We start from the raw sequence: 13295 nt of genomic DNA, 5'->3' as shown, positions 1-13295 counted from the left end.
TTTTATGAACTCCAGCTTTATACAGTTTTAATTATTTTAACTAATACTTTTTGTCGGTTTTAAAAAGCAACTTTATAATTAGTTAAATGCTTTATTGTAAAATATATATCTATTGTTATAATTGTAATTTAAAAACTATAAAATTAAATCGTAATTAAAGGCAGTAAGTAAAAAATAAAATTAACTTTAATTACATTCTGCTGCTAGAGTGACATTTACAGAATTATTTATTAATCGATTAGGAATGAAAAATTTTGTAATATTTTTGTAGGTATTTTAATTTATGACATATAATCAGTAATCTTAATCAAAACTGTTACAAATAGAAACAAAATAAATTAAAGTTATCCGTGGTGGTAGTAGAAAACTTCAAATTACTTATTGGTATATTTATTTTCAATACAATTATTGAAATTCAAGTAATTGTAAGAACTTATACAACGAAAACGTTTGTTGTGGAACAAAATAACTAAGAAAAAAATTCTGGTTATGAAAAAATTCTTTATATTTTATGCAATATTAAAACATTTTTATTGACTCTTTTTTCAAACACTTCCTATGCTAATAGTATTTTTATTCATCTGTATATTTTGTTATTATTTCAGGCTACCAAATAAATCCAAAACCATGTTCAGTTAATGGCCTAGAGGGAACTTGCATGTTTGTTTGGGAGTGTATAAAAACAGATGGACATCACGTGGGGATGTGTGTAGATGCGTTTATGTTTGGAAGTTGTTGTGCGCACAATTTGACTGAAAATGAATTGGCACTAGTACCAGGAATTGCTGGTGAACCGGCTATTCTCTTCACTCAACAGGCTACATCATCAAGACCACCGAGGCCAAAACCTCAGAATCCAAATAAATCACCATCACAATCACAATCACGACCGCTAAGGCCGAATTCGCCGACAAGCACTCGTCCTCTCGATGCTACTTCTAGTCAAGACTCGTCATTACCTTCTTCCTCTTTGTCTTCATCAACCGAAAGGTAAATATATCTTTCTCAATGCGATTTGAGATTGTTTTTTTATCACAATTTCATAAACTGATTGACTAATTTGAAGAGTCTTTGCATAGTTTATACTTCAGTATTTCTAAGCCCATTACAGTTTCCCATTTCTATTTACCATAACAAAGTCTTGAAACCTTTAAACAGAAAACAAAAACAGCAGTTATTTCTTCTGGATGTCTATCCAAAGTTGTGGCGGAGGCTAGCAGCCGAACAACATATTGACCCATGAATGGTAATCATGTCACAGTTTCCATATAAACTGTGACAATTTTATAAAAATATTTTATAATGAACTATGTTCTCCCTTAATTATCATTTGCGGAAAAAACCATTATGTATATATCTTAACTCTGTTCTCATCAGAGGATGGAATTAACTAAAACTTCCTAAACAATTCTTGCAGTATTTTTAAAGTGTTGTTAATTAGAATCCAAAAACAAAGCTGAGATAATAAATCTTCCATTTTTCATGGTAAGTGCTGAACTTATTGCTATCTGTCATATACTCATATTAATACTTAATACTTGAATGGTATAACATGAAATACTACGCACAAAAGAAAAAGATTTTTAATATTCCTATGAATAAAACTACCCAGCACTAAAAATTCTGTTATTTATGACAAAAAATTAATGATAACTTGAAAACAAAAGTTAATTAACTGTATTCAATAAAAGAGTCTCTGGAATAATTGATTGGATCCTTCTTCTGCTGTGCTGGAAGTAGCTATTCCCAACAGCTACACCACTTTCCAAAAAACCTAATGCCATAGCTTATAAGAGCCAAATGAAGATACAAAAAGGGTTCTTAAAAAGTAAAAAAAATCTGATGTGTACACCATATGACTTCCTTGTACGCCTATTAAATTACAGATAGAAATTTTTTTTTAAATGAAATGTATATAAAATTTTATTTCATTAATGATATTTTTCTCATTTTTTTATTTATTGTAAAAATGTTTTTACAATGGGAGGTTAATAATTATACTGATAAACATAATTTTTGTTTCCTAACATACGATACATGATTTTAATCTGTTTTTTGATGCTGAAAACAAATATGAACTCAGAATCTTTCTATCATCCATCATTTTTTTAAATTTTTTAATTTTAATTAAAGGATTTTTTTATTTTTCAACAACAGTTAGCATTTTAAGCTCCTATATTTTATTTTGTTAGCTCATTTTTTATTGTTTAACTTTGTTAACATAATTTGTAAGCTATAAATAAACAATACTAGACAAAGAATTAAATTATATCATAGTTACATACTGTGACATCATATCTGATACTGAAGAGACAAGATTAATCATGACTGTGCAGGTCAAAACATGTAGCTGAAAACACAGCTGTATTGTTTGTATTAAGCACTGGATTTAGGAATGAATTAATTTTGTTCATTCTTATTGCTGATTTAAGTTTGTTAACAGTGTAGTCTCATAATTTCTTGAAATTGTGTGAATGATGTGGATGCCTGTTGTTATGAATATAGTGAGTTTATCATAAAATCAAATAGAAAAAACATTTCACCTTTAATTAAAAAAGCATATCATTTTTACTTTCATGTAAAATTGGTGATCAGGATAAGATGTTGGCTCCTCATATAGTATGCACTAATTGTTCTGTGTATGGCTGAAAGGTACACGGAAGGCCATTTGGTGTACCTGTGATTTGGCATGAACCAAAGGATCGTGTAACCAATTGTTACTTTTGTTTAACAAGTGGGTCTGGAATTTCTAAAAAATCTAAACATACTGTAGAATATCCTTCATTCCAATATGCAATCAGGCCTGTACCTCACAGTGAAATTATTCCAGTTCCTGAGCCACCTTCTGTAAATGTATGTTTCGAAAGCAGCGATGAAGAATCGGACAATAATAATTTTGATTTTGAATTATCTTCCAATAAGCCACATCTTATATCACAAGGTGAATTAAATGACTTGGTTAGAGATTTAATTTATCATAAAATCAAGCTGAACTATTAGGATCAAGACTGCAAGATTGGAATTTACTTCAAAAAAATATAAAAATTTTGGGCTTTCTAAGCCTACAAAAAGAACTTTCTCAGTACTTTATTGATGAAAATAATTCGGTTTATTGCACAAATATCAATGAGCTTATGTTCCACTTAGGACAAGTTCATAAACCTGAAGACTGGCGCATTTTCATAGATTCATCCAAGTGTAGTTCAAAAGTGGTTCTACTACACAATGGTAACAAATATTCTTCAATACCAATCGCTTATGGTATTAATTTGAAAGAGATATACGATGCGATGAAAGACGTTCTTCTTGAAAAAATAAATTATAAATAACATAGCTAGAACATAATGGTGATTTGAAAGTTATAGCTATTTTGTTAGGCTATACTAAGTACATGTGTTTTCATTGCGAATGGGACAGCCAAGCTAGGGATAAGCATTATGTTACCAAAGAGTGGAAGAAACAAGACAACTTAACTCCAAATGGGAAAAATATAGTACATGAGCCCTTAGTTGAACTAAGTTTTGAAAAAATATTTTTACCACCTCTCCATACCAAGCTAGGACTAATGAAAAATTTTGTAAAAGCAATGAAGAAGGATAGTCCCGGATTTTTGTACATCAGGCAGAAATTTCCGAATGTAAGTGAAGGAAAAGTTAAAGAAGGAATATTTGTTGGTCCTCAAATAAGAGAGTTGGTAAAAGATGATGTATTTAACTCAATTTAAATGATACAGAAAGTGTAACTTGGGCTTCATTTAAAGACGCCTGCAAAAATGTTCTCGGCAAACAAAAATACGACAATTACCACGATATTGTTAATCAACTTCTTACTTCATACAGAGCTACGGGATATAATATGTCTTTGAAAATACATTTCCTCCACTCACATCTAGATTTTTTCCCGGACAATCTCGGAGACGTAAGTGACGAACACGGAGAACGTTTCCACCAAGATATTTCGGTGATGGAAATGCTATAAAGGGAAACGCTAACCGATTACTGTTGAACATTAATTCGGGATGTGCCTGAAGCAATTTATAAAAGAAAAGCATCAGCGAAATCATTCTAACATAAGTATGGCAATGCAAAATTATAAATTTTACAGATTTTAATTATATTTTCCTTTAGTTTTTCTTTTTTTTTTTTGAAGCGTAATTTATTTAAAACTAAGGGTGATACAAAAATTATATTTACAGATCTTTAATGTACCCAAAAAAGCAATTCAGAAATGGTATCACACTTAGAGAAAAATTATTTATTTATTTTTTTTTTTGTCTATCGGTTTTATTTAAATTAAATAAATATATATTTTAATTAAATCAATATATTTAAATTTAAAAAAAAAGTTAAAAAAAGGGGGATGAAGTCGGATTCCAACCGATGTGCCTTCCCTCTTGTAAGATCCAAATACTCGTATTTCATTAATTAAAGTTTTATTTGACTGTAACTCTGGAACCAATGAAAATAAGTACCACTTATGATACATCGTTGAAAAGCACTCAATTAGGGCTTATTACTGCAGTTAAGAAAAATTCAAAAATTCCATTTTTTTTTTTGGATTGTGGACTTTTTTGAACGCTTTTGGTGCAGTCGATTGCAATCAAAAGGGAAGGTGCAAAACTACATGTTACAACAGTCCTAAATCCAAAATTTCAACATCCTACGGCTAATCGTTTTTGAGTTATGCAAGATACATACGTACATACTTACGTACGTACAGACGTCACGCCAAAACTAGTCAAAATGGATTCAGGGATGGTCAAAATGGATATGTCTGTTGATATTTGAAAAACGAAATTTTTCGCATCACATTACTTCCTTTACTTCATACACGGAAGTAAAAATGGAAAGTGAAACAATTTTATTTATTTTCAAATATAATTAAAAAACTGTATATAAGAAATGAAGAATCAGATTCTTATTACAGGTTATAACTTGGATGATATTAAATATCTTATAATATTATAAGATACAAAATTACATTTAAAGATTAAATCATCATGTTACGATTTATAAAGAGTTTTTGAAAGTATGAAAAAGGCTGTTATCAACACTGAATTGGAAGTAATGAAATCATGTAAACAAGTTTTTATACTACATGATTTAGTAAAAATTACACGTTATAAAATTATTTATCAATATAACATCTGTTTCTTGAAAAATAATTTAATTTTTATATATTATAATACCAGTAATGAGATTAATATTCATTAAAATGAACAACATAATTAAAATTAGGTTGAAAAATATTATCATATTGGAGAAACGATAAATGCAAAAACTTCTGTTTAAAATAAAATATTATAGTAATAAAGAATCAGTTTAAAAGATAGTTAACTTTTCTTGTAAGATTGTTTTGTAAAAAATTTGACCAACCCTAAAAGTAGTAATCTATATAAGTTCTTATATCCAAACAATTAATGTATTTTAAAGATATCTATTATGTTACATTTGCAACATTATTCTATCAGTTTACTCGTTAATGATTATCATCGTAACATAAAAATCAACGTTTGATAAACCATATTAGGTATTTCTTGATTGCTGCAAATTTTTTTTATAATACATACTTTTTTTTTCCGCGGGGACAGAAAAAAGCTCTACCAGCCTTCGCCAGGCCCGTTCTGGACGGCTACTGCGGGGCTTACACCCGCTAAAAATCCTCCCCCTCAAGTTGCACAGGGGCCGGACCTAATTCGTGAGGCATGTACACAGCCCTCGTGCAACCATCCGGGCACACCTAACGCCGACACAGAACAACGGTGATGACGTCCTCAGGGGGCCATTGACTGATGACGACGACTCCAAGGAACACCCCCACCCCCAGAATCTGGTCGCCCACCAATATCCGTCACCAGCCTGCTCTGATTTGCATTAAAATGCAATAAACGAATTACTGAGACGTGCCGTCTCCTCGACATTTACGACCATTACCTCCATCTCGTGGTTTCGTCTTGTCTGCTGTGACTTTGACCCGTCGGGGACACTCACCTCTCTTCTGGCTCTCGCCGTTGCATTGGAAACATAATTTGGTGCGGTCTGGACCCCTACAGTTCATCGCAACATGACCACCATCACCACATTTATAACATCATAACTTATCTTCTCTTTTGAGTATACGTCAGTTCAACCAGCCAATTTGGATCCTTCTTATTGAGCTTAACTTTCGAGCCACGAATCCAGAGACCGACACGCTGGCATTCTGAGTGTCTCTATCGCCGGCCGAAGTGAGATTACCCTTAACTCTCCAGTGACACAGTCTGCACCTGCGACCACTGACGCGGCAGACTCAGAGCAGTTTCTCACTCTAAGCACTTAAGTTACACTTTTACCTTTTACTTTCACGTTTTTGAAGAGTTCGGCAAAGCAGCGTCCTTCTGCTTTGATCGAAACAGTGCGCGACGGTTCTTACCTTTTCTCTTTCTGTTCCAAAGTGGATTCCTCCAGGTGGAGTAGCCTTTCGTTACTTACTTTCCTACCTTCGCAATCGAGTAATCGTCTTCGAATTGTACCAGTTTTACGATCAGGTAACACATAAGGCGCGTCGATACCCATGTCACTAAGCTTGCGAATACATTTAAAAATACTCGATATCATTTCTTCCTCTTCGTTAGAGTCTATTACTATTGTGTACGTAATGCCCCAAACTTAAATTAATCTTCATCAAAGACACTTTTGGCACCGTGATCATCAATTAAGAGTTGGCCACTCCTTAGATTGTTTTGGTCAGCTAACCTCCTGACGCCAGGGGCCAATCTATAAATTTTATTCCTGTATCCAGGGGCGGGAACGTGCATATGATGAACCAATATACATTTCCCTCGTCTTTGTCAGGGAAGGGGCCATCCACCTTTCTTACCATCCTGAAAGCTTTCTCCACACCAATCTAGGGATCTCATCATCGATGATCCCTCTTCTAGTTTTTTTTTATTAATTCCTCATCGCGTATTCGCCTGACGGTTTTGGTAGCCCTGTCAACCCTGACTTAGTTTCGGCCCCACTAACACCATCTCGGGTAAACATAATGAGCGTTTGCGTTGCCACCCCCTCCAACCAATGTACCCCAATCATAGGAACAGGCGTCCAGACATCTCGAAGACTGTCAACTCACCTCATGGAAGCACTCAAATATCAAGGTGGAATGTTTAATTTCCACCTTGGTGGTTACATTCGCATCAACAAGTAGGCCCAAGATCCGGACTCACTCAGCCAATTCCTTCATGGTAACAAGAAACTCACCCCTATGGTCCAGTAGAGGTGCTACATCTTCCATCTCTACCACATCACACATGTCCTGGGCTCACATTTCTTCCTATCAGACTTACCCCCTACAACTCTGTCGAATGAGGCTAATGAGTTCAGGCTATCTGCCCTGCTCTTCTTTTCATTCCTTGCAGCTGGGGGAGAAAGCTGCAGCTGTCGCTTGGCCATTGACTTGACTGGTGGTTGTTCCTCACCCCTATCCACTTTGACCTGCCAAGGGGGTCGACACCGGGATCAAACCAGGTCTCAATATATCAGGGAAATCACTCCCAAGATTGCTAACATCATCACTATCTGTCAGTGAGAAGGTAGCCAACAGACACTGCCACCGAAGCATCTGCACCATATGTTTGTCCTCTCTCCTCTTAACCTTCATATGGAAAGTCTCTAGTAATCGGCTCGACTCTGCATCTAAAGTCACAGATTGGTCACTCATACTTTCCTAAGAAAATGTTCCTCTGGATCCTCGAACCAGCTTCCTCTCCTATGAGTCATCCATCTCCGAGTGAGAAGAGAAATTCATCGCCCATGGGCAAGGCCACACCTGAAACCTACCAGACATACTCAATAAATGCACAAAAAAACAAAGTCAGAACATAAACAAACCTAGCTGAGCTTGTGAACAAGTCAACTAGGTTAACATAATATAATCCACAAAATAAAGTTTCCGATATTGAACAAGTACAGAAAAAATAAAAGTCTCCAAAATTGAAAGAAACAGGAATAAATAACTGTAGCAATACCACAAACAATGTTTTAAAACTTTGTAAATAAATAGAGAGTAATATATAAACTGATGCATAGCATCAGCGGCATAAACACTCCGTAGCAACGGTGGGTTACTACTAAAAAAATTCAGTAAAACTGAACAAATAACAAACAAATAAAACTAACTGAAGCAACTAGTAAACATCTAACAAACACCAACAAAAACCAAATATATAAATAAAAACCACAACTATAGAGCTAAGTGAAACACAACTGCACTCCACAAGATCTCAAGACCAAATCACATACATTAATTAATAATTACTTTACTTTTGATAACTCATCACTCACGGAGGCTGGGATTTTGTTTTATTATTACTGTTATGCTTGATTTTATTCTTCATTTATACTGAATGCGATACAGAAGGCTTTTACTACTGTTTACAATGCCATAAGTTCATTTCCTGCTTAGTGCTTGCCAGCTTATTGAGGAATAGAAAGACATAGGCTTAAAAAGGTTGTTATTATCACATAGCTTTGCTCATTTCAAACTTCATAATGATGTATAAAATGTATTTTTGTGGAAGGATTGCCAGATTTAACAGAAATGGTTACCTAAAACATGTTACATTAGAAATTGCCTCACCAGATTAGGCCTTCCAGCACTCTTCTCTTCTCTGTTCTTCTCATTATATATTACTCAGTATCATAACATTAACAAACCAAAATAATTCAAGTTACATTTTACTGTGTTTACTTATGCCTAATATCTCACTTAACAGAACCTCACTAATTAATCCAAAGCATCCACACTGATAGAGGATAACAGATACTATTCTTTAAGCTGCCCTTTATATTATGTAATAAGGGTACTCTGCTCAAAGATGTTTTACATCTATTGCCAGTTGTATTCATTTTCTTTATGCTTTAGGCATATACCAGCTTTATTGTAAGGAATATATTAGTTAACAAACAAATAACATAACGGCTTTGAGGTAAATTTGGGTTCTGTCCTCCTCGAAGGCAGTACCCTTAGTAACAACTTAGGCACTGTCACTCCCTACTTGCAGCTAATGACTTGGAGAATATTTGTTTTTATAAATCTATTCATGAAATATAAATAAATTTTTATATTTATTTAATAGTCAAATTACATGCTTAAAAATATAACACCAAATAAGTTATACCAAAAAAACATATGTTTTTCTGATCTTATTTTCTGATAAGAATTTATAATCCATTATAATTAAAAAACCATTCACATTATCTTCACTAATTTCATTATTGTTACAACATTAAAACTAGTATACAATACCAATCATATCAAGAATACAATACCAATCATATCAAGAAAATGTTTTGTATCATTAGTAATAAAAGCAATATAAAAAAATTGCAAAAATACAAAAATTGTTCTCCTAAAAATATTTTATTTTGTTCTGGGAATTAATATACTTTGACAGATGAAATGAAGCATCATCTGAAAAAAAAATGACTTCAACAATATCTTCAAAATTATCTTTTATGAAATTCGTAAGCCATTCACAGTAATGGAATCTCTTGGCAGGGTCACGTTGTTTAAGTTCTAGTGTAGACATTATTTTGCATGGAAAACTTCAAATATTTTCTAACTGATTTCTGTGGCATAGCAATAATGATTTCATATTGCTTTGTTAGCTTATATGTTGATTTTGAGGACTTTGTCACATATCATCTGAAATGTACAGTATAGCTTCTGTTTGTTTAGTACAATTTTCAAATTACAATAACTTACACATAATATGTTGCTTAAAAATTATTTTGACATAACTTAATATTTTAATATTTTAAGGTTTTTGGGAGATCATATATTGACACTCAGAAGAACATGAGAGCCCAAATTAAATTGAGGGTATACTGTTATTTAACATCCACTTGGAAAACATGCTTACAGATTCCACAGTTTCTCCTAAAATCCTGTTTTATCCTCTGAAGTAGTTCTATGAAGTAGTATTCTCTTTTAATAATATTTTATTATTATTGTTCTATACATTTAGAAAGTTACTGAAAACTTCATTTTACAGATTGGTAATACTGTCAGTGAGGCTTGGAGATGGGGTTAATCAGAAAATAATACTATCAGTTGTAGAATTATTATTACCATTATTATTAAAAAAATGTTGTAAAATTGCACCACGTTGTGTTTATGTTAAAATGTAGACATTAGCATCACAATTCTCAACTGAGAAATGGATTTTTTTTGTTAAATATATATTTCACAAAGGTGACATGTTCACTTATATAATGAACCAAAGTTTTTTAAAAACTCCTGACCTGCAGTGCAGTGCAGTTTATATGCTTATCAAAAACTTCTGTGAAATGGGTTTTGTTGAAGATGCCAAACAAAGTGGAAGAAGACCTTCTAAACTAAACAAACAGAAAACAGAAACTACTGTACTATTTCAGATACATCCCAACCCCATAGCAGAAGCCTTTCCGATCATCACACCAACACCCCCCCCCCCCCCCGTTCTTAGTGCCCTGATGGGCTTTAATGGGAGTCATCTTTTGCCCTCTAACTTTTCTCATCTCATAGTAATAAGCCAGGCCTTGTTGGGATGCCACTGATATCCACTGATATAAATGCCTTGGTAGACATATACATAGTGATTTATAAACTGAGCTTTTGCCTTCGCTGCAGGCCTCATTCAGACATCTTGAATGTCCTACATCGTTGCCCTCTGAACTAGCTAACCAAGTTCATGGAAGCATGAACCCCACGCCTAGCTTTACACTTTATACAGCCTGTTGGTGTATAAATGTCTCATAAATTCAAGGCAATTGAATAACAACAGACCACCAAAAATGTTGTTTGTAACAACAAAATTTATTCCTGGTTCCCTTAGTGAACTCAATTTCAGTTCATTGGTTTCATTATGGACTCCAGTCTGGTCTACCAGGGAGAGGCAGACAGACCTCCTACTCCCGCTCAGCTCTACTGCAGAATCCTGCATGACATTTACTTTCACTTGCTACCATCGCCAAGTTGTCGCATACCGAATCCTTGCCCTTGGCAGTGCAGTCTTGCTTATACTTACAGTGATACTTGCTCATTCAAAAACTGCCCTCGTCAAAACGACGCTACACCTCATGGTGGCATGACTACCCATACTCTAGGCAGTGCAGTCATCGTTCCACTGACAGCTAACATTTCAACTACAATCACCACTACTTTATTAACTAACCGTGGCTCGATGCCAACATGCCTAATCAACTGCTCAGGCCGTCCCTAGCCACCCGAGGTGCTACTCTACTATACCGCTTCAGCCGTTCTACTCAGGGCGAGGAAATGGAGGAAGCCAGCTACGATAGTCCATTCTCTGCAAGTCTTCCAGTTGACTCGCAGATCAAGAAAGGAATTCACTCTCTCAAGCTCCCAAACAACTCTGGTATGTTCAGCCTCGTACCGGGGACAAACATAAAGGACACAGTCTGCAGTGTCATCGACCCTATGCTGCAGGCACAAGCCCGAATCAGTCAAACCAAACCTATCCAAACTATTCAAAAATACACCATGTCCTGAAAGGAATTGAGTTGTGTAACGATTGAGGGAGATCCACCTAATTGCTCGCAGAGCAATTTGGAAAAAAATATTCAGTATTTTTGGAAATATATCATGCATGTATCGACCAGTAGAAGAATTGTTCTATGTGGACAATCTTTTGACAGGGTCTTTCCTACTTCCAAGCCGCCGTCATGAAGGACGGCGGTTCTGTTGCTGAAATAGCACGAGAGAGTCTCGATCTCATTTTGCGTGCAGCCACGTTGTTGTAACTGAAATAAGGCAGAGAGCCACCACAAGTTATTGAAGGACTAGGATATGTCCAAAAAGACGCCGAGTGCATACTTACACTCGCTGGTGGAAGCCAAATCCATTATCCCAAGAATAGCGTCCTCTGTCCCCTTGCCAGGGCGAAAACTATACTAGCCGTCCATCAGCATATGGTTAGAAGTCAACCTACTATTAATGCGTAGGTACAAAACCTTCTTGTAAACCTGACCTATTACAGGCAAGAGCGTCAGATGACGGTAAGAAGAACTTACAGTGGGGTCCTTGTAGCCACCTTTGAAAAGTAGTTTCAACTCACCACGTTTTCAACACGCTGGAAAATGTCCAGCAAAGAACATCCTATTAAAAATCCTAGTGAGGCGATAAAGAATCACTCACCGGGAACATGCGAACAAGGAGCTCCACTGTGATATAGTCATATCCCGGGACTTTATTCCTAGCCAAGCTACAAATTACTGAGCCGGACCTCCGGCTCAATAATTTCAGAAGACAAATTCTCAGAGAGAAAACCTACAACTGAATTGGCGAAAGTAGACAATTCGCCGGCTTATTCAAAACATCAAAATGATGCTGCGCGATGAAACCTTCCATTAATTCACTCCCAACATCCGTGATCCCACTGTGCCAAAGAGGCGATTTGGCGTTCACATCAGCACCTATAAGAATTGGTCAACCTGCTACCAACCTAACAATTCTATCCCATTTTTCCAATGGGATCCAGTGGGATCCCTGTACTGATAGTATGAACTAAATCAATTAGGTCCAGACCATCCACGGCAGACAACGACGTGATGCGTGTCACAGGCTTGCCGAATGAAGACGCCATCATCTATAGACTTCCCTCACAGAACGGTGCATTTGCTGTCACCAACGAAAAACTTCTTCCCACCGGGGAAACCTGGCAGATCACCCTTGACCACGTATGGGTGTTGTAGAAGAAGTATAAACAACGTAGAACCAAACATATCCAAACTATTCCAAAATACACCATGTCCTGAAAGGAATTGAGTTGTGTAACGATTGGGGGAGATCCACCTAATTGCTTGCAGAGCAATTTGGAAAAAAATATTCAATATTTTTGGAAATATATCATGCGTGTATTGACCAGTAGAAGAATTGTTCCACCTAACTTGCCAAGAGTCAAACAAAACCTTGGTCTTCAATCTCTCGCATATGCCCAGAAGTAACAATGCCTCCCTTCTTAGAAATGTACTGCAAGAGAAACATAATATACCGCTTAGAAACATAATATTTAGTTTCGAGGCTCCGTTTTTCGACAACTTCACCTAACTCAACTTGGATTACATAGGCACCCTGGGCATTTAGTTGACCGAATCTAATCATCGAGAGAGTTGAAATAAATTTCAATTGCTCCCTTGTAACACATGCCTATGACTCTTGCGCAACCTTTAACAGTTAACTCAAGTTGGAGCCTCTTTTCTCTGCAAACAATCATCACGCTTGTGGCCCTCCTCACCACAATGCGTGTAGACCGA

General features: G+C 35.5%; 1 protein-coding gene across 1 annotated transcript in view; it reads left to right on the top strand.

The window, feature by feature from the left end:
* Sb (serine proteinase stubble) overlaps positions 1–13295 on the top strand; it is a 443865-nt gene that overhangs the window by 406164 nt on the left and 24406 nt on the right. Inside the window, exon 3 of the mRNA XM_075365332.1 lies at positions 606–990. Within this exon, the coding sequence (XP_075221447.1) occupies positions 606–990 (385 nt within the window). The remainder of the gene's footprint in view (positions 1–605; positions 991–13295) is intronic.

The sequence above is a fragment of the Lycorma delicatula genome, chromosome 5 (assembly GCF_047948215.1).
Source record: "Lycorma delicatula isolate Av1 chromosome 5, ASM4794821v1, whole genome shotgun sequence".
Lineage (NCBI taxonomy): Eukaryota > Metazoa > Arthropoda > Insecta > Hemiptera > Fulgoridae > Lycorma > Lycorma delicatula.
Note: the sequence above shows the minus strand (reverse complement) of the source record. Positions and strands in the feature narration are given on the sequence as shown.